Genomic DNA, 14,747 nt, shown 5'->3' with positions numbered 1-14,747 from the left:
TGACAAGATAGGATACACAGTTGAAACAGAGGAAAGTTAAATGACACAAGGTTATGACAGGGATAGTGGTGGTGGCATTAAATGGAGAGGCACATGAGGTTCAGAGTTTAGGCAGTTAGTGGAGAGGAGTGGTCAAAGTTAGGCAAGTACAACATGGAGATGCCTGCTAGACATATAACAATGTCCAAGAGAAAGTTGAAATTTTCTCCTGCTAGTCAGACAGCTCTCTCCTTCCCTTTATCATGTACACTAACTGCTGAAATGTGAGTCATCTGAAACTGTGAGATTGGATAACCAAGAATGGCTGGAACAACTTTAAACACATTGAAAGCTCTTGAATGCTTCTGGAGAGCTATATACTGCTGCAAGGATAAAAGGCTGTCTTAGGACATATTTCAGTTTATCTTTAAATAAAAATACATGTTAGACTTATAATGGAAGGTTTAATGGTAAAAAATGAGGTTGTTTAATGAGATCTTCTCGCTCTATAGTAGGTCAGACATTAATCTATATAAAACGGATGGAATTAAAACATAATTTGGAAAATGACTTTCAAATTTAAAGTTTCAAACTTAATCCTTGTAAAGGCCAAATCAGTATAAAGGACTCAGAGTTCTGGTGTCTCCTGAGCAATCGCAGTGTGAAGAGAAGGGTGGGGCAGAGCTGACACAACCAACTTGCCCCGGGCTGATGTCACCCCGGTGGGAAGTCAGCTCGCATCGGTCAGTGCAGGCGTCAGCAAACCGGGCCACCTACTCTAGTTGCTCCAGCGGCCCCGGGGGCTGCCACATTCAGGGGCAGAAATAAGGGCTTACCTTGACTGCATACAACTTGCCGCCTTTCTGTGCTAGATATACCTTCCCAAAGGCGCCGCGGCTAATGGGCTTCACTATGGTGAAGTCCTCAATGGAGGGAGGCCTTGGCACCGAGATCCTATTCACGCATTTCCCGGTCGCTGCGCCTCTTCCACTCTCCTCGCTTCCCGCGGTGGACTCCATTGCAGGTCAGCCCGGACCGAAGCCCGCCGCCGCGCCGCCAGAGCCCGGTCCCAGCCTCCGCTCCCGCCAACTGGGTTCAAAGTAAGGCCCCGCCCACGCCGCCCGCGGCCGTGACGTCATCACGCCGCCGCGCTCGCCTGGTCCCGCCCCGCGCGGCCCCGTTTCGGTCATTTCACCTTTGGAGCCGAAGGAGCCAATGGGAGTGAGGGCGGGGACGCTGGGAATTTCTCCAACCAACCACGCACTCCTCCAGGGCAGTGACCACATCCCCTGTATTTGTAACGAGAGGGGGTGGGTAGGCGGTGCTGCAAACAAGAAAAGGGACACCGGGTACCTGAAGCAGAGTCGCGGGGTTTGAAGAGTTAACTCTCGACCTTCTGCTGAGGCTGTTGGAATCGCGACTTCCTGCATTTTTAAAAACTCCTTCGCGACCTACCCCAGTTCCCCCATCTTCCCCCCTGAAATGTAAACCGGTGGGGCTTGTTCTGGAAAATGGTGGCTAGTGAAATGGTAGATGTAGAGAAACTGGAAAAGCAGGAATCGGGTGGTGTAATCCAGACATTTTAACAGGATGTAATTTGCCTGATTGAAACAGATTAAGATCAAGAGAATTTTCTACCTATTGTGAAAACATAAAAAACTCGTAACAAAAGACCTTACGGGGTTAGTAAATGTACTATTCAACACGAACATCAACTACTTTCAGGGGCCAGCGGCACCAGCAGAAACGTCAGAGGAAGGCCGAGGGCTGTCACCGGTCCGGAGGGGGCGGTGCTCCCTGCCCCGGAAGTACTGTTGCGTTAGAGCTTTGCTTTCCGGGGCAGACGATTGGTGCCGCAGCTAAGGAAGGGGAAGCCATTTTCCGTTCGTAGGAAGAGTGCGGGTCAGGGGAGGGAGTAAAGGGGCTCAGCGCCTCCCTGCCTGGCGTGGACGACGGGCAGCTTCAGCGGGCGGGTGAGGTCGCTGAGGGCCCGAAGGAGATGTTTTCCCTTTCGAGCACGGTGCAGCCCCAGGTGAGTCCCGGCGCCCGGCCCATCCCCCAGCCCCCCTCCTCCCGCGTCTGTTTACCATTTGCTTTTGTTGGAAGCAGTTTCTCCTAAGGGGTCGTGGCAGGGAAGCGATTAGGCCAACTTGAGTTCTGGGGGCAAGAAGGAATCGTTTATCGCTGAGAGTAAAAGGCTGACGGTGAAGCAGGGGCATGACATACACGTGATGGGGATCACGGCTTGTCGAGTTGACTGCGTGGAATTTCTGCCAGAGAATCTATCCGGCATTGTTAAGTGCCGGACATTCGGGGGTAGAGATTGGGTGGGGGAGACCTCCTTGCCATCGATGTGAAGGGAGCAAGTACATAGTTGCTTCACATTTTTCTGCCTCCGATCCCCTATTCTTTCTTTCCCTTTAAATGGAATTGACTGAAACGTTCTGTAATAATTTGGATAATCTGCCACGAAAGCTTTTTTTTTTTTATGAGGGGGGAGGGGGAGACCAGAAATGACAGATGTTTTTAAGTTATTGACTGCCTGTAGTTAAAGTTTTGATTCAGCTTCCTCCCCATCTTTTCTTAAAGCAAAAGATGGGGCAGAGAAAAATCATTCCAAGAGTTTTCAATCATCTTCTCTTAAGAATGAACACTTGTAACAAAGCTTGTTCTTCGTTCATTTAAAAGTCTCTTTTGATGGTAACATTTCTCCTTGGCTTACTGTTGGTCATGTATCTTCACATGTTTTTCTCATGGTATTTTCTCTGTTTCACATTGAAAGTTTTTTTCTTGAGAGTTCTTAAAAGTTTTGCAAATGGTTTTGAAAACATTCGGATTTAAAAATATTTTTTGAATGCTCTTTAGTTTCTTTGTTAAACATAATCATGCCCTATGTTGTGTCATGAAAGGCTATGGCTTGGTTCCTTGTCAGGGCACATACCCGAGCTTTGGTTGATCCTGCTTGGAGTGTGTGCCACTACAATAATGTTTCTCTCATACATGATGTGTGTCTCTCTCTCCTCCTTCAAAAATTAATAAAAAATATTTAAAAAGACAGGAAAACATGTAATTATGTTCCTTTGTGTAACTCAAACACCCTTGGGTATTTTGTTGTTTGTTTTGCTGGATAATAGAAAATAGAAGTGATTATTTATTGGGTATCAGTAATGTGCCAGGTTAAGAAAGCAAATGTGGAATCTCGATGCTGATATGAAGTAAAAGATGAGTAAAAGTCAGTCAAGTGAAGAATGAATGGAGACCTGGCTGGTAGGGTTCAGTTGGTTGAGCATGCATCCAGAGGTGGTCTCAGGTTGGACTCCTGGTGAGGACAGGTGCCTGGATTTTGATCTCCAGTACGGGGGGATACAGGAGGCAGCTTATAGGTATTTCATGGGTATTTCACTCTCTCTAGCCCTCTCCCTTCCTCTCACTTCAAAAATCAATAAACACACACACACACACACACACACACACACACACACACACACATATATATATATATATATATATATATATATATATATATATATATATATATATTTTTTTTTTTTTTTTAAAGAATAAAAGTGAACAGGCATCCCAGAAGGATGGAAGGACATCTGGAAGTCCTGATATGGGAAAGAGCTTAGCAGACTGAAAAACAAGGCCAGTGTGGCTAGAGTGTGGTGATTAAAAGGCACAATGACAGAAATGAGGTTGGGGAGAAGCCTTGAAGCAGATCATATAGGGAGTTAACATAAGGGACTTTGGATTTCATTTGTGTTGAAAACGATTGAATGCTTTTAAGCAGGGAGTAACATCAGATTTATATATTTTTTATAGATCACTCTGGCATATTGTTCTTTTGCTGAGCCCTCACCTTCCCCCCCCCCCCCTACACACACACCTCCCAGTTGGTGGGTGGGTGCCATATTTGAGCTCCATCAGTCTGGATAACACTATTCACCCAGCCCCATCCAACTTTCAGGCCCACCTAAGCCATTTCCAGTGGCTTTTTCATACAAATAGAAGATTTAGATGAAGCAGAGGATTAAATCAGCAATTTGGAAGATAAGGAAGCAGAAAACACCAATAAGAACAGGAAAAAAAAAAAAAAAAGAAGAAGAAGAAGAAGAAGAAGAAGAGGAGGAGGAGAATGAAGAGGAGGAGGAAGAGGATAGTTTAAGGAGCCTCTGGAACAACATCAAGCATACCAACAATGACATCTTAGGAATAGAAGAGAGAGAAGCGAGGAATTGAAAACCTATTTGAAGAAAGGATAACTAAAAAGTCCCTAACCTGGCAAAGGAAATAAGCATGCAATTCCAAGAAGCTTAGAGAGTCCAAAACAAGATGAACCCATAGAGGCCCACACCAAGACACATCATAATTACAATGTAAAATGTTAAAGAAAAAGATATTAAAAGTTGCAAGAAGAGTAGCTGGTTACCTACAGGGGAGCTTCTATAAGATTGTCAGCTGATTTTTGAACAAAAACTTTGTAGGCCAGAAGAGATTGGCATGAAATATTCAAAGTGATGAAAAGCAAAGATCCATAATCAAGATTACTCTGCACAGCAAAGCTATAATTTAGAATAGAAGGATAAAGAGCTTCCCAAACAAGAAAAAGTTGAATTTATCCCCAACAAACCAGCATTATAAGAAATGTTAAATGGAACACCTTCTCCCCCCCTGCTCCCCCCCTGCTGTTCCCCCCCCCCCCCCCCCACACACACACACTTTACTATAAATGTACAGGTTTATATCTGGGCTCTTTATTCTGTTCCACTGGTCACTAGACTTGTTTTAATATCAGAATCATATTGTTTTGTTAAGGGATTTTTTGAAGAAAAAAATAAAGAGAAAATATGAACTGTAAAGTGGCAGTTACTTATCTACTGACAATTACTTTAATAATATTTTTAATTTATTGATTTTTTGAGCGACAGGAAGATGGGGAGAGAGAGAGAAAGAGAGAAACTTTGATTTGTTGCTTTACTTACTTATGCATCTGTTGGCTGCCTCTTGTATGTGCCTGGACAGATCTAACGCTCAACTTTGGCATATCAGGACAATGCTCCAGCCAACTGAGCTACCTGGCCAGGGCTCTACCAACAATCACTTAAAATTTAAAAGATTAAGTGTTCCAATCAAAAGACATAGGGTGGCTAAATGGATAAGAACACATTACATATGCTGTCTGTAAGAGACTTCAAAAGACACAGACAAAGTAAAGATCTAAAAAAAGATATTTCATGACAATTGGAAAAACACAAAAAAGGGCAACGTAGACTTAAACTAGACAAAATAAACTTTAAAACAAAAGCTTTAACAAGTGACAAAAAAAGAATCTAGCAATTCCACTTCCGGGTATTTATCCAAAGAAATTGAGAACACTAATTCAAAAGGATAAGTGCATCTTTATGTTCATTGCAGGATTATTTATAATAGCCAAGATATGGAAACCACCGAAGTGTTGTTCATCAGTAAATGAATGGATAAAGAAGATGTGGTACATGTGTATAATGCAATATAACTCAGCCACACAAACACACAAAAAATGAAATCCTGTCGTCTGCAACATGGATTGACCTAGAGGGTATTGTTCTGAATAAAACAGGTCAGACAAGAGAAAGATAGAGGTCACATGACTTTACTTATATGTGGAATTTAAATAACAAAATAAATGAATAAGTCAAACAAACAGACTCAGAAATACAAAGAACATATGATGATGGTCAGATGGGAGAGCATTCAAGGAATGGGGGAAAAGGTGAAGGAATTAAGAAGTATAAGTTGATAGTTACAAAATAGTAAAATATAGCATAGGGAATATCGTCAATAATATTGTAATTATGTATAGTGTCAGATGGGTAATAGATTTATTGGGGTGATCACTTCTAAGTTACATAAATGTCTAATCACTGTTAACAATGAGAGAAGAGATCAAACTACCCTTTAGCAATTTAACTTTTATTTATTTATTTTTTATTTATTTATTTATTTTTCTTATATTGTTTCTTTCTTTCTTTCTTTCTTTTTTTTAAATCAATCTTTATTGTTCATATTATTACAAAGGTTCCTCGTTTCTTCCCCCTGCCACCAGGTTCCCACCCCACCCTCCGCCCCCTCCTCACTCCCCATTGTTCTCATCCATACCTGCACAGTTTATGTTCAGTTGCTTCCTCCCTCCCTTCCCCCCCCCCCTCCCGAGAACAGTCAGTCCATTCCCCTCCCATATCGCCGACTCTACTACAATGAACCGCTATTATTGTTCATCAGGTTTTTCAATCTCCTTTTTTTGTTGTTGTTTTTTTTTTTTTAATTAATAAACTTTTACACTTCTAAGAATAAATTTTAAAATCTAATAATTTTAAACCTTGTTTTTTTTTTTCTGCCCTGGGAATTGAGAGCAAACTTGTTTACATGTAAACTTGCCCTTAGGCTATCAAAAGGTGTAGCCATTCAAGTGTAAATGGACACATTGTTTAAACATAGCTGCTGGTTGGAATTGGATTACCTGTTCTGGGTGGGAAGGGCTTGCCATTCCCTTTCTCCATTAAAATTAAGGTGTTAGCTTTAAAACCTCTTTTTGGCAAGAGACCTTAAACTTTCAGAACTTTAAATTTTTCAGACAGTAAATCAGTTACTTAGCATTTTCTCAAATCAATAATACCTCCACATGCCCAAGGATACACTTCACACAAAAGACATTTCCAAATAGATCAACCAACCTCATCCAGGCCCCACACAAGGCACTCACAGATCAACACCCCAGCGCTATACTAACTCATCACATCCAGATCTAAATCTTCATCACTTGATTCAGCAGACCCTCAAGTTCCCCCAAAAGTTTCCAGCCATGTCTGAGAGGCAGCCTTGGGGTGGAGGCAGGCGAGGAGCGAGCTGTTCCGGGCTTGGCTGCTCCGGGCCTGGCCTCTGTTGCTCTGGTCCATTCCACAACCAGCTGCTCCGGGTCTGGCCACTGTCGCTCCTGACTTGGCTGCTCCGGGCGTTGCTGCTGCTGCTCCGGGCCTGGCCGCACCCAACCCGGCAGCTCTGAGCCCGGCTGCTCCAGGTCCGACCGCTCCGGGCCTGGCCGCTTCCGACCTGGCTGCTCCAAGCATGGTTGCTGCTGCTCTGTGCCTGGCTGCTCCCGACCCGGCTGCTCTGGGCCCGGCTGTCCCGGGCCCGGCCGCTCCGAGCCTGGAAGCTCCTGGCCTGGATGCTCCGGGCTTGGCTGCTGCTGTTCTGGGTCTGGCTGCTCCTGACCCGGTTGCTCTGGGCCCGGCTTCTCCGGGCCCTGCCACTACGGGCCTAGGTGTTCCTGGACTGGCCACCCTGGGCTTGGCTGCCTCCGCTTCAGGCCTGGTTGCCACTGTCCCAGGTCTGGCTGCTCCAGGCTTGGCTGTTGCTGCTCTGGTTCTGACTGCTGCTGCTCTGGGGCCTGGCTGTTGCTGCTCCGGGCCTGGCTGCCACTGCCTTGTGCCTGGCCACCCTGGGCCTGGCTGCTGCCGTTCCAACCTTCTGTCTTTTTTTTTTTTTTTTTTTAACGCATTTATGTTGCAATGTTGGCTGCTGAGTTAAGTTCTGACTTGAGTCTTCGATTTTTCAAGATCTTCTTTGTATTCTTTCTTAAGTAATTTTACTATCTTTTGCTCTCACTTGATTTCTTCACATTGAAAACTTCTTCGGTTTCTTCCTCCTTGTCCTGGAAGCTCAGCAGGTTGGCCAGTGGCACCCCTTTCTTCTCCGTGGGCTCCTGTGCTGCTTCATTCTGTTGCCGGGGTCGGTGCCACCCAGGAAGTAGCCCCCAGCCTCGGCTCCGTGGCCCACGCTCAGCGGTCGAAGGCCCAGGCCCCCCCCCCCCCGGGGGCTTCGTCGCCCGGCTCCGTGCTGGTGCCCGGCTGGCCGGTGTCTGGCAGGGGCTCCTGCTCCTCGTCGCGTTCCTCCAGTCTGGAGCTTTTTTCCTCCTTCCTGCTAGGGGCGTCTAGCATCAGAGTCAACAGACTGTCCTCTGTGAGCAATGTGCGCGACTCCAGGGGCTCGCTTTTCGCAGCTCCCCCAGGACTCCACCTCACAGCCCCGTCTCCCTCTCCTTGAGCCTGGGTTCCCCAGGGATTGGCCTAGAACTGGGGTTCAGAGCAGTCGGGAGTGGGGCTCAGCACCGCCAGAGGTTTTGTTTCTTCCCGCCAGGGCAATCCAGCATCAGAGTCAATATTCTGTCCTCTGAGCGCAATGTGCGCGACTCCGGGGGCTCTGCTTTTCGCCGCTCCCCTGGGATTCCGCCTCTCAGCCCCATCTCCCCCTGGCTGTGCCTGGGTCCCCAGGGTCTGACCTAGAACTGGGGTTCAGAGCAGTTGAAATTGGTGCCCAGCATGGCCGGAGCTCCTGTTTTCATCCCTCCAGGGCAATCCCGCATCAGAGTCAACATTCCTTCCCTTGCGCGCAATGTGTGCGACTCTGGGGGCTCGGCCTTTCACCGCTCTCCCAGGACTCCACCTCACAGCCCCGTCTCCCTCTGCTTGAGCCTGGGTCCCCAGGGATTGGCCTAGAACTGGGGTTCAGAGCAGTTGGGAGTGGGGCTCAGCACCGCCGGAGGTTTTGTTTCTTCCTGCCAGAGCAATTCAGCATCAGAGTCAACACTCCGGTGTCTCTGCTTTTCTCCGCCCCCCTGGGATTCCGCCTCACAGCCCCGTCTCCCCCTGCCCGAGCCTGAGTCCCCAGGTTCTGACCCATAACTGGGGCTCAGCGTTGCCGGTTCTGGGGTTCAGCCCAGGCCGGGGTTTTTATTTCCTTCCTGCTAGGGAACGCCAGGCAGCACCCAGCCTTCTCCTCCTCTCTGGCTGCGTCCTCTCTGCGTGCGCCTGCGTGCGCGCAGCATGTCTCCGTACCTTAGGATTTTTCAGCTCCACTGATTTTCCTTCTGGTTTTCTCTTTCCTTCTTGTTGTAGAATTTTCAGTCAGTCGACTACCTGTAGCTCTGGGCAATGTCCACTCTACATTTTAGTTGTATTCCATTGAAATTGATGTGTGCTGCTGCGGTTAGGTGTCTACCTGAGCAGCCATCTTGGATCCTCTAACTTTTTTTTTTAAACAACCAAAATTTATTCACTCACAGTCAGAGGCTAGAAGTGTGAAATCAAGGAGCCAGCTGAGTCACACTTTCTTCAATTTAACTTTTTGAATGAGAATAGATATAACTAAATAAAATAAAAAATTTCAAAGAAATGGGTAGAAAATATGAACATAATTTTATTCCCTAAGTTGTTTTTTGTTGTTACTCCTACTTGAGGATATTTTTCCCATTACTTTTTAATATATTTTTTTATTGTTGATAGTATTACAAATATCTCTCATCCCCCCCTTCTTTCGTCCTCCCAGCTCCCACCCACCCCCATGGGTCTTTAATGCCCTATTGTCCACATCCATGAGCTATGCATATCCTCCTATATAATAAAACAATATGCAAAATCTAACGGGGGAACGACTGGTCGCTATGACACACACTGACCCCCAAGGGGGCAGACGCTCAATGCAGGAGTTGCCCCCTGGTGATCAATGTGCTCTCTCATGGGGAGTGCCACTCAGCCAAAAGCCTGGATCACAGCTGGACAGCACTAAGGACCTCTCAGGATGTTCAAGTGCTGGCTTACGCCTGCTTGGGGAACGTCTGACTGCCAGCTTAGGCCGCTCCCCAAGTGATTATGTTGTGCACTGGACCTCTAGTAAGTATATAAGTTCTAAGTATATAAGTTCTTTGGTTCATCTCTTGTCCCCCCATCCCCACTTCAAGGTATGTCAGAATGTTCTATGCATCCATGCTTTGGCTCTTTTTAAATATTTTTATTGATTCCAGAGAGGAAGAAAGAGTGAGAGAGAAGTAGAAATATAAATAGTGAGAGACTCATTGATGAGCTGCCTCCTGCATGCCCCCTACTGTGGATCGAGTCCACAACCTGGGTAAGTTCGCTGACTAGAAATCGAACCTGGGACCTTTTGGTCCATGGGACAATACTCAATCCACTGAGTCACCACAACCAGACCTTTGGGTCTTATTTTTTTGCTCAATTAATTTTGTTCAGTAGATTCCACAAATAAGTGAGATCATGTAATATTTGTCTTTCTCAGTTTGTTTTATTTCACTTATCATAATATTTTTCAGGTCCATCCTGCTGTCTCAAAGGTTAAGAGATCCCTCATTTTTAAAATTATTTTTTATTGATTTTTTTACAGAGAAGAAGGGAGAGGGATAGAGAGTTAGAAACATTGATGAGAGAGAATCATCATTCAGCTGCCTCCTGCATACCCCCTACCGGGCATGTGCCCGTAACCAAGGTATATGCCCTTCATTGGAATCGAACCTGGGACTCTTCATTCTGTAGGCTGACGCTCTGTCCACTGAACAAAACCAATTAGGGTCTGAGATACCTCTTTTTTATAGCTGCATAGTATTCCACAGTGTAAATGTCTCACAGCTTTTTTATCCATTTATCTACTGATTGGCACTTAGGCTGTTTCCAAGTCTTAGCTATTGTAAATAAGCTGCTATGAACAAAGGGGTACATATATTCTTTGTGATTGGTGTTTTTTGTTTTTTTTTTAAGATATATTTTATTGATTTTACACAGAGAGGAATTGAGAGGGACAGAGAGTTTGAAACGTCGATGAGAGAGAAACATCGACCAGCTGCCTCTTGCACACCCCCCACTGGGGATGTGCCCGCAACCAAGGTACATACCCTTGACCGGAATCGAACCTGGGACCTTTCAGTCTGCAGGCCGACGCTCTATCCACTGAGCCAACCCGGTCCCGGCTGATTGGTGTTTTTATTATATATTCCCAGAAGTGGGATTACTGTGTCAAATGAAAGTTCCATTTTTAATTTTTTGAGGGAACTCCATACTGCTTTCCATAGTGGCTGCAAGAATCTGCATTCCTACCAGCAGTGAACTAGTGTTCCCTTTTTTTCACATTTTCACTAGCACTTTTTGTTTGTTGACTTTTTGATGATAGCCATTCTGACAGGTAATACCTCATTGTGTTTTTAATTTGAATTTCTCTGATAATTAGTGACTTTGAGCATTTTTTCATATCTCTTATATGTCCTCTTTGGAGAAATGTCTACTCATGTCTTCTGCCCATTTAAAAAAATAATTATTGCTGGGACCAGTTTGGCTCAATGGATAGAGCGTTGGCCTGCGGACTGAAAGGTCCCAGGTTCGATTCCAGTCGAGGACATGTACCTTGGTTGCGGGCACATCCCCAGTAGGGGGTGTGCAAGAGGCAGCTGATCGATGATTCTCTCTCATCGATGTTTCTAACTCTCTATCCCTTTCTCTTCCTCTCTGTGAAAAATCAATAAAATATACTAAAAAAAATAAAAATAAAATCTTTTAAAAAATATAATTATTTATTGTTGAAAGTATTACATATGTCCCTCTTTTCCCCCCCATTGACTCCCTCCTGTCTACTTCCGCGCCCCCCCCCCCCCATCCTCCTTATTGTCTGTGTCCATGGCTTATGCAAGGTTTTTGGTTGATTACCTCTAACCCAACCACCCTCCCCACCTTCCCTTTGAGATTCTGCACTCTTTTTCATGCTTTCATGTCTCTGGATTCACTCCGTTCATCAGTTTGTCCATTTTAAAATTGGATTGTTTATATTCCTTTTGTTGAGTTGTATGAGTACTTATATATTTTGGATATTAATACTTTATCAGATTTATCATTGGCAAGTATGTTCTCCCATACAGTGGGTTCTCTTCATTTTGATTCATTGATTTTTTAGAGTTGGAGGGAGGGTGAGAGGGGAAAGGAGGGGGGGGGGGGAGAGAGAGACAGACAGACAGACAGATAGACAGACATTGACGTGAGAGGGACAAATGGATTGGTTGCCTCTTACACATGCCCTAACCAGGACCTGGAATCAAACCTGTGATCCAGGTATGTGCCCTGACCAGGAATTGAACCACAAACCTTTGTTGTTTGGGCTGGCACTCTGACCATGGGAGTCACATCAGCCAGGGCTACTCCCCTAGTTTTAAAAGAACTTATTGTTCACTTTGGCTCTAAAAATAATACAGCTCCTTGCCAAAAATGCTGAAAAGAAAAATATAAATAATGAAATCAAGATGACCTGTAATCTATCGATATTTAAAGAGAACACTTTTAAAAATAAATTCTTTTATATATTTTTTTATCTCTACACAAATATATGTTGGCATAGTTAAGAACAGATATTACAGATAATTTTATGGCCTGTTTCAATTAACATGTAGTAAATTTATTTTTATATCAATAACTGAAATGAAAAGTCTTTACTTGGAATCTGGATTCAGGTTATCTGTGTTAGTATTCCTGCTCCTGTATTTACTAGCTGTGTTATTTTGAATATGCCACTGAACCTATCTAAATTCTTGCTGTTTTAATTAAATAGGAAGTGTAATAGCAAGTTTATGGCTGTTGAATGAAGATTAAATTATAATATAAGTAAAGCATATAGTATAAAACCTGGATAAGAAGAGCCTATTTAATTCATTTACTCAATAAATATTTATCTACCATCTACTTTGTGCATTGTTGCTGCACTGAGCTATGGTATTGAATAACATAAAAATAAAGCATGTTTTTATGGACAAGTTGTGAATAAAATAAAATATGTAATTTATGAAACATTTTATATTATATAATTTATATAAATGGAGAAAAATAAGATAATATAAAAAAAATTCCTTGCTATATCGAATTTATATTTATATTTAGAGTGTGGTATAATACAAAATAAAGATTTCTTTTGTGTTCCCAATTTTTAGCACAGAATTTCTAAATCCCTTGGAATTTCTTTCCTTTTTTTCTTGAATCTTTGTTTATTGATTTTAGGGAAAGGAACATCGATTTTGTTATACCACTTATTTATGCTTTCACTGGTAAATTCTTATATGTGCCCTGTATGACCTGGGATTGAATTTGCAATCTTAGTGTATTTGGATGATGGTTAACCATCTGGCTAGGGCAAAAAAAACCTTTGGAATTTTGTGAGCCATAGGAGTGTAATTATAAGAAGTCCTTTTGGATCTCTCCTGGATTTATGCTAATAAAGTGATATATCCTAATAAAGTAAATAAGGTGATGTCTGTTGATAAAGTGACCAGATTTTCTGAAGCCTCTTTAACCAATAAATAGCTCATATACAAGATAGCTTAAGGGCTGGACTGGTCATCAGTAAGACCTAGTGATTAGAAAGTGGGACTCTAAACCATAACATCCTAGCCAGGGGTCGGCAACCTTTAAGACATAAAGAGCCACTTGTACCTGTTTTCGAAGGGAAAAAAAAACCTGGGAGCCGCAAAACCATTGCGACATTTAAAACAAATATAACACTGCATATATTGTTTCTTACCTTAATGCTATATACCGGATCGTGCAGAAAAAGGATTTTTTCACTTAACAAAAAGAGCCGCAGGTTGCCGACACCTGTCTAGCCTCTGGTCTGGCCTGAAGTTTGAGCTCTGAAAACTTGAACAGTGAAATTCAATGCAGAGAGGGTGTATATTCAGAATCCATAGATGATCTTTTGAGTTAGGAACTCAAGAGTGTATAAAGGCAAGCTATGCTACTAACTGCACAAGAGGGAATAAATAATGTGCAGACCTTGAAGTGAGAACCTGCCAGGTGTGTTTCAGGAACAGCAAGGCGCCCAGTGGGGCTGGAGCCGAGAGAATGAAGGGGGTGAGCATATTAGTGAATAAATTCAGAGAGGTAATAAAGACCCAAGGAGGGCTTTGTGTATCAGAGTATGAGAAGAGAAGCCATTGGAGGGTTTTGAGCAGGGTGATGGATCTGACTTTAGTTTTACTAGAGCATACATAGGAAGAGCAGTTAGGAAGTTATAAAAATCTATATATAGGTGATGGTGACTTAGAACAGGATGGTGTAGGGAGAAGTTGAGAAGTATCAAATTTTGGATATATGTTTTGAAATATTTCATTTTGTGGTGGTACACACTAAATACCAACTTTCATCATTTTCTAGGTTACAGTTCCTTTGAGTCATCTCATCAATGCCTTCCATTCTCCAAAAAGCACATCATCTGTCAGTGCATCAGTTTCTCAAAACCAGCATCGAGATGTGAGTCCTGAACATGAGGCTCCCAGCAATGAGGTAATGGTTTTTATCCCGGTTGTGTGAGAAAGCATTTTGATTTAGTACATGGTATACATGTTTGAAGCATTTTTCTATGTTTAGACATTTGTAATGTGATTTCTGTCATCAGCTTAATCTTTAATCTCCTTTGTGATTTGATTAAAGATGTCTAATCCTGACTTTATTGTACAGTTAGAAAAATTAATTTATTTCATTCTTTATAAAAATTTTATATGGAAGTAAACTTGGTATTCACTTCTAGGTTACTACTTGTGTGATACCATGCAGATTTTCTTTTATGTTGCTTCAGTAGTAGCAGTGAACCCATAATTAACTGACCATATTTGCCTGCCAAGTCTCATTGAGGATAGAATAGTGTAATTGAACAACTAAAATGTAGGTGTATAAGCTATGAAACTTTACTTTAAGTATTTTAGAGAATTATAAAATTAGTGTTGCCTAGGATATAGGGAATTCCTACCCTGGGGAACTCTTCTAAAAGCTCATTAATAAGAGAGGTACTTATTATAGTTCTGAATACATTTTTTAAATAGAAAACATCATAATCTTTAAGAAAAATTTTAAAAGCCTTTTTAACCAATAAATAGCTTATGTATTTAGTTCTGATATCAGGGACTATGGCAA

General features: G+C 43.0%; 2 protein-coding genes across 5 annotated transcripts in view; one reads left to right on the top strand and one right to left on the bottom strand.

Annotated features, from left to right (window-relative positions):
* MASTL (microtubule associated serine/threonine kinase like) overlaps positions 1 to 1,074 on the bottom strand; it is a 45,439-nt gene extending 44,365 nt beyond the window's left edge. For all 4 annotated transcript variants that reach the window (XM_084868077.1, XM_084868079.1, XM_084868078.1 and 1 more), the window contains exon 1: positions 816 to 1,074. In XM_084868077.1, coding sequence (XP_084724203.1) covers positions 816 to 998 — 183 coding nt within the window. In that variant the 5' untranslated portion in view covers positions 999 to 1,074. The remainder of the gene's footprint in view (positions 1 to 815) is intronic.
* Positions 1,075 to 1,818: 744 nt separating this feature from the next.
* The window catches only part of YME1L1 (YME1 like 1 ATPase), a 73,520-nt gene continuing 60,591 nt past the window's right edge, over positions 1,819 to 14,747 (top strand). Inside the window, exons 1-2 of the mRNA XM_084868638.1 lie at positions 1,819 to 2,011; positions 13,992 to 14,120. Coding sequence (XP_084724764.1) covers positions 1,979 to 2,011; positions 13,992 to 14,120 — 162 coding nt within the window. The 5' untranslated portion in view covers positions 1,819 to 1,978. The remainder of the gene's footprint in view (positions 2,012 to 13,991; positions 14,121 to 14,747) is intronic.

The sequence above is a fragment of the Pipistrellus hanaki genome, assembly GCF_964339955.1.
Source record: "Pipistrellus hanaki genome assembly, chromosome: 1".
Lineage (NCBI taxonomy): Eukaryota > Metazoa > Chordata > Mammalia > Chiroptera > Vespertilionidae > Pipistrellus > Pipistrellus hanaki.
Note: the sequence above shows the minus strand (reverse complement) of the source record. Positions and strands in the feature narration are given on the sequence as shown.